The sequence below is a fragment of the Cherax quadricarinatus genome, chromosome 7, assembly GCF_038502225.1.
Source record: "Cherax quadricarinatus isolate ZL_2023a chromosome 7, ASM3850222v1, whole genome shotgun sequence".
In the NCBI taxonomy this organism is placed as follows: Eukaryota; Metazoa; Arthropoda; class Malacostraca; order Decapoda; family Parastacidae; genus Cherax; species Cherax quadricarinatus.
In genome coordinates this window covers 4,814,559-4,834,775 of record NC_091298.1, presented here as the reverse complement: position 1 = coordinate 4,834,775, position 20,217 = coordinate 4,814,559, and the positions used below count along the sequence as shown (strand labels likewise).

The following is a 20,217-nucleotide window of genomic DNA, read 5'->3' as shown; positions in this document are numbered from 1 at the left end:
TATATATATATATATATATACATATATATGTATATATATATATATATATACACACACACACACATAAGACCGATATAAAACAACTGATTTCCCACTGGAAAATTTTTCCTTTGAATATTAGGTAAAATCGGGCTTTCAAGCAGAATTGTTTAGATCATGATACAGCACAACACCTTGATTTTGTCTAATATGTGATTACCAGTAGACCCCTGGCTGTCTTCGAGAAGGCACTGGCTTGTGTGCAACCAGCAGCAACAGACTGGTTGATCAGGCCCTGATCCACCGGGAGGCCTGGTCAGACTGGGCAGCGGGGGCGTACCACTTTTGGTACCACTATGCTCAGGCACATTCCTCATTTTTGCCTCTATAATTTTTTTTTTCCACATATGTCTAAACACACTACCTATTCCTCCCCTTCTTCTCACCTGTTCTATAGTTCACCTATTCTTTCATATGCCCATACCCTTTTTCACAGCTATAGTTTCATTAGCAACAATGTGTGTCACTAATTAGTGGATGCTGCCAGAGATCTCAAGCATATGAACAAGTACAGTAGAACCCAGACTTATGAAGTTTCAAGTTACAACACTGACATTTAGTAAATAATTAATTACTTAGGAATAAGTGACTTACTTCTGACAATGTGGACTACATATGATCATGGATGTGCAGAGGATGCCTTCGGTGGAGTGCTGGCAGCTGCAAGTAAACATTCTCCCGATGCTTTACTCATTCTCACTACATGTTAACTGCATTTTTTGAAGATTTAGTGTGAAAAACAGCTGTGCATCATGACTGGAAAGCGCAAGAATAGTCGTAGTGATAACCAGGTTTCTTGAAAATGGAAAGTTATGATTTTTAAGATAAAATTTAACAGTATAAAGTATACTGAAAAAATGAGATGGCTACTAACATTACACATGTGTACAGTGTAAACAGGTCAACCGTTGCAACTATTATTGAGATTAAAGATCTTGTCTTGGAACACGTCTAATCTCTGCACAGATGCACATTTGATGATCATGTCCAAGGAGTAAACTGGCTTGATAACTGAAATGGAAAACTATTTGATGACATGGGTATGTGATCAGTGCGACACTGGAATGCCTTCTAACATAATAGTGATACAAGGAAAAGTCTTGAGCTCTTTTGATAACTTAAAGAATGATTAGGTGATAGTGCTGGTGATGTACCTATATTTTATGCAAGCCATAGCTAGTTGAATAGGTTTAATTTTTTTTTATATTATTAACACATTGGCTGTTTCCCACCAAGGCAGGGTGGCCCAAAAAAGAAAAACTTTCATCATTCACTCCATCACTGTCTTGCTAGAGGCATGCTTACACTACAGTTATAAAACTGCAACACTAACACCCTTCCTTCAGGGTGCTGGCACCGTACTTCCCATTTCCAGGAATCAAGTCCGGCGTGCCGGTTTCCCTGAATCCCTTCATAAATGTTACCTTGCTTACACTCCAACAGCATGTCAAGTCCTAAAAATCATTTGTCTCCATTTGCTCCCATCTAACACGCCTGCTGGAGGTCCAAACTCCTTGCACACAAAACCTCCTTTACCCCCTCCCTCCAACCTTTCCAAGGCTGACCCCTACCCTGCCTTCCCTGCACTACAAATTTATACACACTCGAAGTCATTCTATTTCATTCCATCCTCTCTACATATCGAAACCATCTCAATAACCCCTCCTCTGCTGTCTGAATAAAAGTTTTGGTAATCCCGCACCTCCTCCTAATCTCCCGACTACGGATTCTCTGCATTACATTCACACCACACATTGCCCTCAGATGTGACATCTCCACTGCCTCCAGCCTTCTCCTTGTTGCAACATTTACCACCCATGCCTCACACCCATACAAGAGTGTTGGTATAACTATACTCTCATACATTCCCATCTTTGCTTTTATGGACAAGGTTTAAGTCGAGAGCAAATCTGCATAATGTTAGTGTGTGTTGAAGCTACTTCCAAAGTTACTATAACTTGAGAAATGTTCAGATTCATGGCAGCCATTTCCATCACCCTCTACTAATGCCTCTTAGCCACCTAGAATAAACAAGAACCATCCTTTTCAGTGAGCAAGACAGAATCAACATCCAAGGTAAGTACTGTACACAGTGTATTGATAAATATTTTATTTATATTATTGCATTTTAATTATTATGTACAAAATATAGAAACACATACGCTGTTCTATGCGTGACTGAAATGTCATATTGAAGGTAAAATATTGGGTAAAATTTAGATATTGAAAGTTAGAGCTCAGGAACGTATTATTTCACCTCGTGTCATTTCCTATGGAAAAATAAATTCAGAGAATAGTACCAAACAAATGACTTACTTTCAACACTTGGGAAAACATTATTATTATTATAATCAAAAAGAAGCGCTAAAGCACAAGGGCAGGAAAACATTAGACAAAATAATTTGGTGATTACTAAAGATATGATAGCCAGTGATGAATGAAAAGGGCAGGAAAATTCAAGGCCTCCAAGGTCTGGGTCACTTAAAAAAAATTTTAGCAGTCTAACACTACAACAAATAAAGTGGGCATTACGGTGATGTGGATGAGGAGTCTTGATATACACACAGTAAGAAAAAACAACAAAAAATGTAATAATTTTATTTCTATTTCCTCAACCATCACACAACCCTTTTAGGGTTAAGACTAAGTGCCCAGGCATAGTGGAGATTTGTATGCAAGTAACCAGCAGAGGGCCTGGTAGCAGCAACAGGATGAAAAACAGTCTGCACCCCTGCAATGGCTGCTTGATCCTAGCTGAATATTGTGCACTGCTCCACTGTTACTTACAAGCAGACCAAGTGCCACCAAACTAGCTTAACCTCATAATTCACTGTAGCCTGCAGTCTTTCAAAACTAAAAGCATGAAATATTCTAGCATATGCAGCAAATACAAAAGCAAACCAGCATCCAACTCACAAGCACATTGTAATGGAGAGCCAACACCAAATCTTCCAGGCAAGTGAAAATGAGTCAACAGGTTTCCAAGTAGGGTAAACAAACAGGCAACAATCAACGAGTCTCTGCACTGCCGCTATTCTTTCAAGAGTAGGTACAGCATCTGATTCAAGGCATCAATAAAGACTGCAATCCCTCCGCCACAAAAAAGGAATGTGCCTTTAAGGGTACATGAACTGCAGTATTTTCTTTTATTTTTGCTAGCACTGTCTTCACATTAACTCTGCTGACTCCAATATGGCTAGCAATACTCTTCAAAATTTATCTACACTTAGTTTTCTAATCATTTACCCATAAAACATAGCAGCAATGGTATTCCGATACAATTTTAAAGGCAGAATGTGGTATTGTATTTTGTTGTGTGTCATCTTTCAATACATATCTCAAAAACAAAATATCTGTCAAGTCAATGATATTTACCAATTACAATTATTGTACCGACATAGTTTTCGGTGATTTTAGGGCTGTACATTATCTCTCTCTTGGGCTTCATATACTATCAGAACTGTTACAAACAAATCAATTTACAGATTGGCCTTTATTTTTGAAGGCTTAGTATTATTGTAATAAGTAGCTGGTTATCATTTATTAGTCGAAGGAATTTTTGAAGACTTTTTTATCCACATTTTGCCTTTCATGTTTATAACCCTTACTTTCTGCTTCCTTATTTTTATAGGCAAAGGCATCCGGTGAATTTACAGCATGAGTGACAACCTTCCCTTAGGCTAAATTTTGAGAGATGGCTCTTTTGTAAATTCTGGTAAGCATGGCAGACTTTTTACCCCACAACTTACTATACAGTATTTATACTTTTTTTTTTTTTTAACAAGTCAGCCATCTCCCACTGAGGCAGGGTGACCCCAAAAGAAAATCATTCAACACTTTCACCTCACTCATACATAATCACTGTTTTTGCAGAGGTGCTCAGAACACAACAGCTTAGAAGCATATACATATAAAGATACACGACATATCACTCCAAACTGCTAATATCCCGAACCCCTCCTTTAGAGTGCAGGCATTGTACTTCCCATTTCCAGGACTCAAGTCCGGCTACATAAAAATAACCGGTTACCCTGAATCCCTTCACTAAACATTACCCTGCTCACACTCCAACAGATCGTCAGGTCCCAAATACCATTCGTCTCCATTCACTCCTATCGAACACACTCATGCACACCTGCTGGAAGTCCAAGCCCCTCGCCGACAAAGCCTCCCTTACCCCTTCCTTCCAACCTTTTCGAGGACGACCCCTACCCCGCCTTCCTTCCCCTACAGATTTATACGCTCTCCATGTCATTCTACTTTGATCCATTCTCTCTAAATGACCAAACCACCTCAACAACCCCTCTTCAGCCCTTTGACTAATACTTTTATTAACTCCACACCTCCTAATTTCTACACTGCCCTTAGACAGGACATCTCCACTGCCTCCAACCGCCTCCTCGCTGCTGCATTCACAACCCAAGCTTCACACCCATATAAGAGTGTTGGTACTACTATACTTTCATACATTCCCTTCTATGCCTCCAAAGATAACGTTTTTTGTCTCCACATAAACCTCAACGCACCACTCACCTTTTTTCCCTCATCAATTCTATGATTAACCTCATCCTTCATAAATCCATCCACCGACACGTCAACTCCCAAGTACATATCTGAAAACATTCACTTCTTCCATACTCCTCCTCCCCAATTTGATATCCAATTTTTCTTTATCTAAATCATTTGATACCCTCATCACCTTACTCTTTTCTATGTTCACTTTCAACTTTCTACCTTTACACACACTCCCAAACTCATCCACTAACCTTTGCAATTTTTCTTTAGAATCTCCCATAAGCACAGTATCATCAGCAAAGAGCAACTGTGTCAATTCCCATTTTGTATTTAATTCCCCATAATTTAATCCCACCCCTCTCCTGAACACCCTAGCATTTACTTCTTTTACAACCCCAACTATAAATATATTAAACAACCATGGTGACATTACACATCCCTGTCTAAGACCTACTTTTACCGGGAAGTAGTCTCCCTCTCTTCTACACACCCTAACCTGAGCCTCATTATCCTCATAAAAACTCTTTACAGCATTTAGTAACTTACCACCTATTCCATGTACTTGCAACATCTGCCACATTGCTCCCCTATCCACTCTATCATATGCCTTTTCTAAATCCATAAATGCAATAAAAACTTCCCTACCTTTATCTAAATACTGTTCACATATATGCTTCAACGTAAACACTTGATCTACACATCCCCTACCCACTCTGAAACCTCCTTGCTCATCTGCAGTCCTACATTCTGTCTTACCTCTAATTCTTTCAATTATAACCCTACCATACACTTTTCCTAGTATACTCAGTAAACTTATTCCTCTATAATTTTTACAATCTCTTTTGTCCCCCTTCTCTTTATATAAAGGGACTATACATGCTCTCTGCCAATCCCTAGGTACCTTCCCCTCTTTCATACATTTATTAAACAGAAGTACCAACCACTCCAACACTATATCCCCCCTGCTTTTAACATTTCTGTCATGATCCCGTCAGTTCCAGCTGTTTTACCCCCTTTCATTCTACGTAATGCCTCATGCACCTCCCCAACACTCACATCCTGTTCTTCTTCACTTCTAAAAGATGGTATATCTCCCTGGCCAGTGCATGAAATTACCACTTCCCTTTCTTCGTCAACATTTAAAAGTTCCTTAAAATATTCTTGCCATCTACCGAAAACCTCCATCTCCCCATCTACTAACTCCCCTACTGTTTTTAACTGACAAATCCATTTGTTCTCTAGACTTTCTTAACTTGTTTAACTCCAAAATATTTTCTTATTTTCATTAAAATTTCTTGACAGTGCCTCTCCCACTCTATCACCACTCTCTTCACCTTTCTTTTACTCTCCATATACTCTACTCTTCTTATAACACTTCTGCTTTGTAAAAACCTCTCATAAGCTAACTTTTTCTCTTTTATCACACCCTTTACTTATTTACTTATTTATAATTACTTATTTATAATCATAAAAGAATAATCAAAAGGTTCAATAATACTACCAGTAAATAACTGAGTATTTTCTAGAGGTTATCTGTATGAGAAGCACCATACACCTTGTACTGTTAGACTTAATAAATTGCTACTAATGCAGTGTTAAACTTGATCTTAACAGACCTAATGTGCTGGTACAGTACATATAAAATAGTACCTGTATTTAATGGCAGCTTACTAAATGGACAATGGCTTCATTATACACAATACATAAGTAGAATGCATATTTCATACTGTAATTTATCTACATCCTATTTAATATAAAATATTTACATAATACATATGCATTTATTCTTGCTTTCATTAATAAAAAAATACTTTTTAAGTTTACACAGGACATTTTAAATAACATTACAATCATAAAGGCACCTGTACTAAGTTGGTAGCAATAAGCCGAGTTTTCTACTGTCAGGTTGAATTAACTCACAAAATTGTAATAACACAATTGCAAACAAATGATGGAACTCGCCTAACACAGATTCAAATCCCATCCATTCGCTGATCTGTCAGATTGAATTGTTTAAAAAATAGTTAGTAATTGTAACCACACTGTCCCAGCACAATAAAATCATATAAAAACTATATTTTGTTAAACCTTATTTGTATGTACATATATTTACACCTGAAATGCAGAGAACTGAGTTTTTAAAAGTCAATGCTGTACTATAGTAATGGCACTTAATTCAAGGGCATACAAACTTACTGGATAATTATTCTGCCTCCTTTTTCAAAACAATAATTTAATATTTAAATAACAAACTGAATTTGTGAATGACCCCATAAAGAATTAGAAGTAACAAAATAATAATAATAAACAAAAATAATATGTAATATAATCAAATGAAGCATGGAAGCAACATAATATGCATTAAGTTCAGCCTTAACATTCATAAATGTTAATTTTATGTTTTCATGATTAATTAATAACTACAGCATGATAGTTTCTGTGGTTAGATTAATGACAAGATATCAGAGAAAATAAACACCACATGCACACAATTAAAACAAGAGCAAACACTGACACAAATGAAAAGATGTGTCATATAATGGTGTAAACAAATATTAATAGAGTAAAGGTCAGATAAAACAGACCCCATAAAATCTGGCCAGACAAAGGATCAACATGTATGTTTAATGGAGTGTCTGATTAAAATAGCCACAAAGTGGACCAAATCTTACTATATTGAAAAACTAACCAGTTCATTTGTGCATTCAATAAATTGCACTGACTCAATCACAGGTTTGTACGGTCTGAGGTTTGTCCTGGACATGTCCATTATTACTGTTCTTGGGCAGCAGGGCTAGTGACTGCGTTTGTCATGGTGTTATTGTCTACACACATGCTCACACAATTTCATCTTCAATTTTCCCCTGGATTTATTTTGTTTTTAATAATTTTATTAAGGTGTCATGTACAGTAATACTAAAAATGGAACCAAGAGGAATGTAACCTTAACTGTTAAGAGGAAACTTGAATTATTAAGGAAGCTGACATTTCAGTGGCCTGGGTGTGTGAGTATAGTGTAACTATTTTAAGGAAGCAGCCTCAGTATGTCAAACAAACAAACCTGGAGTCGTTCTTTAAATCTGTTCCTTTTTCTATGTCTCCCAAACCATCTACCATCTATCTGCTCAGTCATCTACATCTCCCACTCCATCTACATCTGCTAAACCATCTACATCTCCCACTCCATCTACATCTGCTAAACCATCTACATCTCCCACTCCATCTACATCTGCTAAACCATCTACATCTCCCACTCCATCTACATCTGCTAAACCATCTACATCTCCCACTCCATCTACATCTGCTAAACCATCTACATCTCCCACTCCATCTACATCTGCTAAACCATCTACATCTCCCACTCCATCTACCTGTCTCTCACACCATCTGCAATGTTATTGCTAGAGTTTTACAGCTTCACTGATTCAGTAAGTTATTCTGGGTTACCACTAAACCCCATAGGAATACTGCATTCTACTGCACATCTATAAGTCCATCTATCCACCAGAAAATGTAAGAAAACTTACTGTACTCTATTGTGTTGTACTATATTGTACTTTTAACCCATTTTCTTTTCAGGTTCATTTTTTAGTAATACTGTATTGTACTTCAGTTTATGCTAAACATGTCCAGCAGTCCAAAAATACAACAGACTAAGTATGCTTTATTGTACGTTTGTCCATGCTTGGTAGTCGAATGATTAAGTGGACTACATCCTTTTAATTGAAACTTTCAATATAATGGAATTTTCAGTAAATCTGACACTCCCTCTTCCTTATTAGTCCATTTTATCAGGCCTTTACTGTAATAAGCTAAAAATGGAGCTCTCGCAGTTTAAATGAACGACCAACGATATTGTATGAAAAAGGGTAAACTACTATATTGGACCATATAATCTCAAGATGAAAAATATTTTGAAGGCCACACAAGACTGACTGACTAGCTATAGGTCAGAGCTGAAGACACATGTTATCCCAGCTCATCAAAGATGAAGTATGCAGTACACCACCAATATTAAAATAACAAAAAAGCTTTAGTAAGTATATACAGCGGACCCCCGGTATACGATATTAATCCGTTCCTGACAGCTCATCGTATGCCAAAATTATCGGAAGGCGAATTAATTTTCCCCATAAGAAATAATGAAAATCAAATCAATCTGCAAGACACCCAAAAGTACTATGAAAAAAAAAGTTTTGCCACATGAAATATTAAGTTCAACCCTTTGACTGTTTCAGGCCCCTCTCTGAAACTGTCATTCTATGTCGCTCAATTTTTGAAAAAAAAAAAAAAAAAAAAAAAAAAAAAAAAAAAAAAAAAAAAAAAAAAAAAAAAAAAAAAAAAAAAAAAAAAAAAATTATTTTTTCTTATGAAATGATAGAGAATCTTTTCCCGATGGTAATGACACCAAAAGTTCGAAATTTGGTCGAAAACTCATGGAATTATGCTCCCACGAAGTTAGCGGTCTCGGCGACATATGCGTATCGGCGATTTTGCTGACTTTGAGCCCTATTTTCAGCCAATTCCATTGTTCCAGTTGACCAAACTCATAGCTATTTCTTTAGAACTCCATTTTATCTATCAGGTGAGTACAAGAAACCGCCCATTTACTAATTTGAACTACCCAATATGGAGGTCAGAAATTGGCAATTTGGCCAATTTCACGCAAACTAAAAAAGATGCCAATTTCAAAATAGGGTCCAGAATAAACAAGGTAGACATTCGTGGCACTAAAATAACATATGCTCTGTTCATTAGTCACATCTCTAAGCCCCTCTTATATTATTATTGCTTTCTATTTTGATTTTTTATTCATACAAAAAAATAAAAAATTTACTGTTATGCAGACTACTGCATTATTGTAAAAATGATATAAATAATATCAGTGCACTAGTGAAAGAATATCAGACTCCCCAGTTGACGTGTATTGGACGTGTGGTGTGATTTATTTACTCTTGAACATTGGTAAAAATCGAACATTTCCGCTAATTTGAGCTCAGTTTCAAGGTCGTTTTCATCATCAAAGTAATGAAAATCATCTCTATTTCTGTAATATGTTTTCCATTTTATCACCTAAGACCATGAAAACGTGAATACAACGATAAATACTATACGAAAATACACCTCAAAGTCGGCGTTTTATTCCAAAAAAAAAAACGATCAAAGTTTTTTTTTCTCATTACGCAATGTGTGCTGCAGGATTTTTTTTATGTGGTGCACACTGACCACACAGACCCATTCTCTCACATGTGGGACTACCAGCTTTCTCCCGCTTGATTTGAAGCCGCTAGAATTATTGAGTATATATACGTCAGAAACATTGGCTCGTAAGACGTATTTATACGTCGAAAACAGTCAAAGGGTTAATGCACACAAACTGAAGACATGCACAGTTAGTAGTACTCTACTAACAATAGAATACATGACACTTACCTTTAATGAAGATCTGGTGATGATTGATGGGATGGGAGGAGGGGAGAGTGTCGAAGTTGTTAATGTTTAGAAGGGGAATCCCCTTCCATTAGGACTTGAGGTAGCAAGTCCTTTTCCGGGGTTACTTCCCTTCTTTTAATGCCACTAGGACCAGCTTGAGAGTCACTGGACCTCTGTCGCACGACAAATCTGTCCATAGAGGTCTGTACCTCCCATTCCTTTAAGATTTGTCTAAAATGGGCCACAACATTGTCAGTGTAATAGTCACCAGCACGGCTTGCAATAGCTGTGTTAAGGTGATTTTCATCCATAAAGGTTTGCAGTTCAACCCACTTTGCACACATTTCCTTATTTTTTGAAGTAGGCACAATGGATTCCACAACTGGCATAGGCTTCTCAGGGTTAGCCCCAAACCCTTCAAAATCTTTCTTAATTTCCATACTAATTCTCACCCTTTTTACCACAGGGTTGGCACTAGAAGCTTTCTTGGGGCCCATGGTGACTTATTTTGCAGAAACAAGCACCAAAAACACTGTGATAATATGGAATGTACCGAATGTATGCTTAGATGTGAGCACACTGGCTGGCTTGTAAATAGTGGCATGCACGGGGCAGTTCAGGCCACACGTGGACGCGTCCCGGACGAATCGCGTGTGGCGGGTTTTTTTAACGAGTGGTGAGGCAAAATTTTTGTGCTAAAGTGTATTGTATATCGGATTTAACGTATACCGATGCCATCGTATGCCGGGGGTCCACTGTACTGTATAAATCAGGCAATTATGCTAATTTCAGTCCAGCTTCTTAACCCTTAAACTCTCCAAACGTTGATCTACGTTGATGTGCATAGCCCTCCGACCTTAGATTTTCTCCATTTGAAAGCATGTAAAATCAGATGTAGAGCTACGTTCGGAGCACTACGCACGTCAACACAGATCTACGTTTGGACAGTTTAAGGGGTAATGACACGTAAAAAAAAAAAAGTGACAAATCTAAGATCTTAAATTATCGTGGTATGAGTTGGCATACCTCATACTTCTGTTGAGGAAAGAAAGCAGTTTAGTGTTTTAGTTAAGGTTGAAGGATAAACATATTCCCTTCCTGAGTGAGCTGTAACACTTATAGTTTTAATTTACGTATATGATTTGCTTTGATGTAAGTGTTAAAACATAAATAATGAACAATAAAATCTACTCTCAATGACTTAATTTTTAAAAAGACTGTCAGAGGACCCCAGTTACAAATAAAGTCAATACACAAGTGGTATAGCCTTATGAGTGGAGGCAACAAACTATCACTAGTGGATGAATAACTCCTTACTTGCATCACAGTCATGCTTCCATAGATAGCTGATGTTTAGTCTGCTAGCTACCCATGTCACTATGTTAAAATACCTTTGACACAATTACTGTTCAGACAAAATACAAAATTATTCATATGCTGTACATAAAATATACATACAAATGTGTACATACTTGGTGAAACTGACAATAATATGTTTGGGATCAGGACACCAGTTAAATGTATTTTACACACATAAAAACAAAAAGACACTGTGGTAAATACTGCAATATGCTAATACAGTAAATGTAACCCAGCAGCTGGTTATACTCGACAGCTACAGTAAAGCCTTGACATAACAGACTTAAAATTGTGGGTAAAATCCACTGGTTAAATTGTACTTTTTACTCCTATATTACTAATGTTATTGCAGTATGTCTGTAAACTGTGTATATACAGAACTATTTTAGGTATACAGAAGAGTACTTAATGCTCTTTTTAAACATTATTCTGCTTTAATGGACAATCTGACAATCCCGTTAGTCAATTATATCGAGGGTTTACTGTACATCATCCATTTTTTCTCTCATGACAATCCTTGAAAGCGTCCCAGCAGTCACTGCTAGTCTGATTTGCTTTTTTTTTTGTTTGTTTATCCTTTCACTGTTTGTAAGACTATCAGATAAAATAAAAGAAGAATAACATGGTAGATAGCATGTATTGTAGATTAATATGATAAACCAAATTATGCATCCCATACATTGACATCCTAAGGAACACATTATACAGTGTTATAATTGAAAATATGCTTGCAAGAGCTGGCCAACATGGTAATGCTGTCCGTGTAGCAATGCATGTTCAGTCTATGAAGTAAACAATAGCATGACAGGACAATAATGTTATAAGAAACTGAAGTTTTTTTTTGAAACCATAAATATAAGAATATATACCAAGATATAATTACAACAGCCTTAAATCTTCAATCTGTCCCCCTAAAGCCAATAGTGTTTTTCTTTTACTTTATACAGTATACTTAAGGGCAAATCAATTTCCCTACATATACAACCTCTCCTCGCTTAACGATGTACTCGCTTACTGACGCCTCGGACTTACGACAGGTTCTCTGACCAGTATGCATACCTAAATAATGTATATTAGAGCTGATTTCCTCTATTCTTTTTATTACAATATACAGTACACTACTGTATAAACATTTAAGAATATACCAGAAATGTTATAAATTGTGCAAAGGTGACATTAAAACAATATCAAAGACGACTGATACAAACCCACTACTATTATAGTATGCTCCTCACTTAGCGACGAATTTGTTCACTGACATGTTCTTAGGAATGGAACTCTGTTGTTAAGCAAGGAGAGGCTGTACTATTTAGGGTAGGCTAGGTTAACATTAATTAACCAAAACAATTACAAGCACTCCTCACTTAATGACTGCCATCTACTGAGGACACAATTAACCTCCAAGAAGATATAAACCAAGTTTTTCAATGGGAAACGGAAAACAACAATGTTCAAAACAAATTCCAACTACTCAGTTATGGAAAACTGGAATTAGAATTGAGTATACTACAAACTCTGATCATACAATAGGGCAAAAAAATAATGTGAGGGACCTGGGAATGATAATGTCTGAGGATTTCACTTTCAAGGATCACAGCAGTGCCACAATCATAAATGCAAAGAAAATGATAGGATGGTTAATAAGACCATTCAAAACAAGAGATGCCAAGCCACTGATGATCCTTTTCATATCACTTGTTCTCTCTAGGCTGAAATATTGCTATACATTAACATCTCCGTTCAAAGCAGGTGAAATTGCAATTGCAGACCTAGAGTGTACAGAGAACCTTTACTGCACATATCAATGCCATCAAACACCTCAACTACTGGGAATGCTTTGAAGCACTTGACTTGTGCTTGCTGGAATGCAGGCAAGAGAGAGATCATAATCTACACTTGGAAAATCCTAGAAGGAATGGTCCCGAATCTGCACACACAAATCACTCCCTACGAAAGTAAAAGACTGGGCAGGCAGTGCAAAATACCCCCAATGAAAAGTAGGGGTGCCACTGGTACACTAAGAGAAAACACCCTAAGTGTCCAGGGCCTAAGTTTGTTCAACAGCCTCCTACCATGCATAAGGGGAATTACCAATAGGCCCCTGGCTGCCTTCAAGAGGGAGCTGGACAGATACTTAACCCGTAAACAGTCCAAACATATATATACATTTTTACCGCTAGTGCCCCAAACGTATATACATGTATATGTTTCATTTGTCATACATTCAATATTGCCACGATAAGCCTGAGTCACCTAGACATGAGAGAATGGGTGTGCGCACTCACTGTGTGCCATATTAAAATAATTGGGGCTGCCTGGGTACCATATACTCTTTTTTCCTATTAAAAAAAAAACAATTTTCTTTTTCTCAAAAAATTTGGGGCACTACGGGAGAGAACGTATATATACGTTTGGACCGTTTACGGGTTAAAGTCGGTGCCGGATCAGCTGGGCTGTGGTTTGTATGTTGGACTACGTGTTGCCACCAGTAACAGCCTGGTTGATCAGGCCCTTATCCACTGGGAGGCCTGGTCATGGACCAGACCACAGGGGGCGCTGATCCCCGGAATACCCTCCAGGTAGATTCCAGGTACTTGTTTAATGACCGCTCAGACTTACGACCAGTTGATATATTACAAGCTGTTCGAGAACCTTGGTCATGGGAACAGCAGCGTGTCAAGCATCTCGTTTCACATCACCCTTTCTCAGTCTTGTTTCGGCAATCTGTTGGTTTTCACTAATTATAGCTAGTCAGGCAAGTCAGTAAGTCAAGTCAGTAGAGTAAGTCAAGTCAGTCAGTCAGTCCAGTCGGTCAGTTAGTCAGTACAATTGATCAATCAGTATGTCAAGTCAGTCCAATCAGAAGTTAGTCAGTGAGTCAAGTATATATATTATACATAGCAAATGTAAACACTGCATGTATTGACTGGTATTCAAGAATCAACTAAGTTAATCACAAACATGTATGTATGGACCAATGATCTTAAACTAAACTGACAGGCATTACAAACGTTACAGAAATGACACACTGTCCGTGGGTTCAAATCCCGCCCGTGGTATGGTTTGATCTTAAACTAGCTGAACAGGCATTACAAACGTTACAGAAATGTCATGCCTGAACAAGTGGAAAGATAAAAGTGTGGCCGAAATGTGTATTACTCACCACAGTAATGCTTATGCCTTATATCTACAAGCACAGTATAGCACTTTGTCTGGCTTTTCTTTAGATTATCCTAGGCAAATTACACTATGTATGATAACTGAACTTGTGTACCTGTGCCTAAAAAAACTTAGTCCTTGATTCTGTTCTATCATTCAAGCAATTATGTTTGCTTGGTATGTATTTCTTGAAGGACAGGCATCCCTTGAACAGAAACAAGGACTAAGTAAATTTGTTTGGGCACAGATACACATAAGTACAGTTATCATACAAAGTGTTAATTACCTAGGATAACCCAAAATAAGTCAAAGTGCTATACTGTACCTGCAGATATAAGGCATAAGCATAAATGTGGCAAGTAATACACACGTTGGCCACAGTTGCATTTCTCCATTTATGCAGACGTGACTTGTGTAATACTTGCATGAAAGTCTAGGTGACTATCAGGTTCATGAGTGGCTCTCTCTGCGAGAGAGCGAGAGCAAGTAAGTGAGAGGGAGGGAGGGAGGGAGGGAGGGGAGTGGAGTGGAGGGAGGGGAGGGAGGGGAGTGGAGGGAGGGGAGTGGAGGGAGGGGTGGGAGGGGGGGGGGAGGGGAGGGAGGAGAGGGAGGAGAGGGGGAGGGAGGAGAGGGAGGAGAGGAGAGGAGAGGGAGGAGAGGGAGGGAGGAGAGGGAGGGAGGAGAGGGAGGGAGGGGAGGGGGGAGGGAGGGGAGGGAAGGAGGGAGGGATGGGAGGGAGGGAGGGAGAGAGGGAGGGAAGGAAGGGGAGAGAGGGAAGGGGAGAGAGGGAGGGAGAGAGGGAAGGAAGAGAGAGAAGGGGAGGGAGAGAGGGAGGGAGAGGGAGGGAGAGAGAGAGGGAGGGAGGGAGAGAGGGAGGGAGAGGAGGGAGGGAGGGAGGGAGAGAGGGAGGGAGGGAGGGAGGGAGGGAGGGAGGGAGGAGGGAGGGAGGGAGGGAGGGAGGGAGGGAGGGAGGGGAGGGAGGGAGGGAGGGAGGGAGGGAGGGGAGGGAGGGAGGGAGGGAGGGAGGGAGAGCTAGCCAAACACATCAGTCAGTCAATTTATTCAGGTTAGCATACGCATAATGAGATTCTTCTCGAAAGCTACACATAGAACTCTTACATGTCCTACTTCCTGGCAGCCATCTCCCTTACCCAGGGCCCTCTACAGCTTCTGATAACCCTGCTGATAACTCTGATGATGACACTGATGACCTTTTCATTATTCAGAATAAATAAAAACAATTACCTGTATTTACAGAATGCAAACCTAAGTAATGTATATTACAACTGATTTCCTCTATTCTGTTTATTATAGTATACAGTATACTACCATACAGCCTCTCCTCACTTGGCGACGTACTGTACTCGTTTATTGACGACTGACTTACGACGGCCTCTCCGACCAGTAAGCATACCTAAATAATATATATTAAGAGCTGATTTCTTCTATTCTGTTTATTACAATATACAGTACAGTACTGTATAAACATTTAAAAATTTACTAGAAATGTTATAAATTATGTTAATGTGGCATTAAAAGCAACATTAAAGATGGGTGATAAACCCACTACAATTACAGTATATTCCTTGCTTAGCAACGAATTCATTTACCAATGTGGTCTTAGGAATGGAACTCCGTTAAGTGAAGAGAGGTTGTATAAACATTTAAAAATACACTAAAAGTGTTATAAATGTTGCAAAGGTGACATTAAAACACTATCCAAAGATGGCTAACACAAAGCTACTACCAGTACAGTATGCTTAAAATATCAGTAACGGGTGGCTCCTCACTTATTGACCAAATGGCTTAACGATCTACTTGTAGGAACAGAATTCTGTCGTTAGTGAGGAGGGCCTGTATAATATACATTAACATCAATAAATGCAATAATACATGAAGACAAGACTTATGGTCTGATGAACTACCAAAAAAAAAAAAAAAAAAAAAAAAAAAAAAAAAAAAAAAAAAAAAAAAAAAAAAAAAAAAAAAAAAAGGGAACCCACAAAATAGTGAGAAGAGTAAAATATCAATGTTCACATTTTAATCACTTTACCAACAGTTTCAAGTCACAATGAAACATCAACGACTGCTTAGGAGGACAGGTTGTAAATTCTACAAAGACTGTCATACTATGACAAAATAAATGACATCTCAGAAAAGTAAAGAGTTGTATAACAAAAATATTGTGAATTAATGTTATTACTGTAAAATAATGTCTAATATAAAATATAATTCTGATATATCACACAGAAGACTTACTTGACGGAAAGGAATTCAAAATATGGTATATTTCATACTGCACCAACATCTTTGGATTCTCCTATATAAAAATATACTGTATTTACATTTCTAAGCCTAAAAATAGTTATCAAAAAATACTTATGTAATATAGATACAAGTCTACTACAATTGTGTCAACTTAATCAAACATATTTACATACATATAATCTAACAAAGTTCCATGAGATATTACACAACATTAGTTAGTTATTACCTGTATATATGAACTACAAATTTTATCATAAAATAAAGACCAACACAGTTAATCTTGATTTCAAACTTTACTACATAAAATTATTATCATGTGAAAGCAATTCACTACTGCATGCTAAAGGGTGTACTGATGTTAAGAAGGTTAAAGCACGGAGCTCAAGTACAAAGGCAAAATAGTTGCATCAGGAACAGCAAATTAATTTCAGATTATGCATATTAGGGCACTAACGATACGGTTAGAAGTCATGATGTGCTCTTATCAGCAGGATCATCAGTCCTAAACTCAACTTAAATTTGTCACAAGGACAGTGGGAGCCCGATACTGTTACCACTTATGCTACAAAATCCTACATTCCATTAGCCAATCTAATCACACAACTGCCACAACTGATCTGCATGCATCTGCACGCACAATAAAACAAAAATTAAAATTATATACTGTTATATAATGAAACATCACATGCATCAAGAACAAAAGAATTTGCATAATCTATACATCTGAAACAATTCCTGAGAGAAAAAAAAAGTGTAAATTCTAAACCAAACACTACCAGACTACACACATTTTATACCTGAAATTTGGATGTAATTTTTACCTTGGTAAACCCCACAGCTTCAGAACTATAACTATCACCTAAGCACTTTGCTTTGTATTCACCTCGGCTACAACCTTTATTCTGAAAAACATTACAGCTATATTAGTAATAAATGGAAGTCACATTGCATATCAATGCTAAACTTTACCAAAAATTTTAAATTTCAATTTGTATTCTTTCCATTCAATTAATTTAATTTTTTTTAATAAAATTAGAGGGTATATATAAATCAGTACCTGTTGATATCAGGATGTCTGCAGTCCTCTTGAAAAGAAATTCCATTCCTTCTCAATAGGTCTTGAAGAGATTTAATATAGAAATCCTGGGCATAGCTGTATGTACGATACCTTCCCACTTCTTGCTCTGCAAGGTATCGATTCTGCTGTTCCTCCAGTAATCTCTTTTCTCCTGCTCTCTGCACTTGTAACACCATTGCTGAGAAAAGAATAATTTTTAAAAAGTGTGAAAGCCCTTTGAATATGTAAACAATTACAAATATTCTTCTTTGTCCTGGAAATCTATATAGTACAGTGGACCCCCGCATAACGATTACCTCCGAATGCGACCAATTATGTAAGTGTATTTATGTAAGTGCATTTGTACGTGTATGTTTGGGGGTTTGAAATGGACTAATCTACTTCACAATATTCCTTATGGGAATAAATTCGGCCAGTACTGGCACCTGAACATACTTATGGAGTGAAAAAATATCGTTAACCGGGGGTCCACTGTATATGTTTTTTTTTTTTTAGGCAAGATCAAGTTTAAAATGAACATGACAAGGGGGTAATGAATTAAGAGATTTTTAATTCATTTATTATGTGAAGCACTAAACCCACATAGGTCATCGAGAGAGTAATGTAAAATTAATTATGAAAAATCAAATATTTCACGTGTGAAATATTTACACAAATACACAGGGAAAAATGGCAAAGCAGCAAACTTTCTTGAAAGTTACTCATTTAACTTCCTAGTTAATATCTGATGCAATAAAAAGTGAGAAACCATTTGAATATAAACTAAATACAGGTTAGAGATATCTATATATTTCAGGCTTTGTAGGGGGTCCTCATCTGCTGTCTCTCTGAGGCACAAAAAATTACAGAATATGACACTCAGCCAACTAAATGATGCAAAAGTCTAAGAGAAAAATAACTGAATTAGGCTGACGCTTACCATTTTGTATATGAGCAACCCTCCACAAGCGCAAAACTATGATGAGGCCAACTCCAGTGTGAGCATCATGTGAGTGCAAGTAAACACCATCAAGGCACATGGCAACAATAACCACAATGGCATCAAACACATCTCCCTGAAAATTATTAAAATTTTTAGAACTTAAAAACATTCTATTCCTTACAAAACTACTGCATAATTTTTTCTAGTAAACACCTTACTTAACCCGTAAACGGTCCAAAACTTATATATACATTCACTACCCCAGTGCCCCGAATATTTTGAAAAATAAAAAAAATCGGTATTTTTTATTAAAAAAAAAAGAGCACATTTTTCTAAGTGTTATTTTTTTTTATTATCACACACTGGCCGATTCCCACCAAGGCAGGGTGGCCCGAAAAAGAAAAACTTTCACCATCATTCACTCCATCACTGTCTTGCCAGAAGGGTGCTTTACACTACAGTTTTTAAACTGCAACATTAACACCCCTCCTTCAGAGTGCAGGCACTGTACTTCCCATCTCCAGGACTCAAGTCCGGCCTGCCGGTTTCCCTGAACCCCTTCATAAATGTTACTTTGCTCACACTCCAACAGCACGTCAAGTATTAAAAACCATTTGTCTCCATTCACTCCTATCAAACACGCTCACACATGCCTGCTGGAAGTCCAAGCCCCTCGCACACAAAACCTCCTTTACCCCCTCCCTCCAACCTTTCCTAGGCCGACCCCTACCCCGCCTTCCTTCCACTACAGACTGATACACTCTTGAAGTCACTCTGTTTCGCTCCATTCTCTCTACATGTCCAAACCACCTCAACAACCCTTCCTCAGCCCTCTGGACAACAGTTTTGGTAATCCCGCACCTCCTCCTAACTTCCAAACTACGAATTCTCTGCATTATATTCACACCACACATTGCCCTCAGACATAACATCTCCACTGCCTCCAGCCTTCTCCTCGCTGCAACATTCATCACCCATGCTTCACACCCATATAAGAGCATTGGTAAAACTATACTCTCATACATTCCCCTCTTTGCCTCCAAGGACAAAGTTCTTTGTCTCCACATACTCCTAAGTGCACCACTCACCCTTTTCCCCTCATCAATTCTATGATTCACCTCATCTTTCATAGACCCATCCGCTGACACGTCCACTCCCAAATATCTGAATACATTCACCTCCTCCATACTCTCTCCCTCCAATATGATATCCAATCTTTCATCACCTAATCTTTTTGTTATCCTCATAACCTTACTCTTTCCTCTATTCACTTTTAATTTTCTTCTTTTGCACACCCTACCAAATTCATCCACCAATCTCTGCAACTTCTCGTCAGAATCTCCCAAGAGCACAGTGTCATCAGCAAAGAGCAACTGTGACAACTCCCACTTTAAGTGTGATTCTTTATCTTTTAACTCCATGCCTCTTGCCAAGACCCTCGCAT

General features: G+C 37.9%; 1 protein-coding gene across 5 annotated transcripts in view; it reads right to left on the bottom strand.

The window, feature by feature from the left end:
• Nucleotides 1-610: 610 nt before the first annotated feature.
• Nucleotides 611-20,217, bottom strand: part of LOC128686777 (voltage-gated hydrogen channel 1) — a 39,909-nt gene continuing 20,302 nt past the window's right edge. For 3 of the 5 annotated variants that reach the window (XM_053773827.2, XM_053773826.2, XM_053773828.2), the window contains 4 exons: nt 18,771-18,906; nt 17,831-18,029; nt 17,595-17,675; nt 3,741-6,550 (listed from right to left, as the gene is read on the bottom strand). In XM_053773827.2, coding sequence (XP_053629802.1) covers nt 17,633-17,675; nt 17,831-18,029; nt 18,771-18,906 — 378 coding nt within the window. In that variant the 3' untranslated portion in view covers nt 3,741-6,550; nt 17,595-17,632. Of the gene's footprint in view, nt 796-913; nt 1,051-3,740; nt 6,551-17,594; nt 17,676-17,830; nt 18,030-18,770; nt 18,907-20,217 lie in introns of those variants that run through there. The other 2 variants (XR_011391659.1, XM_070082236.1) reach the window with 2 other exon arrangements.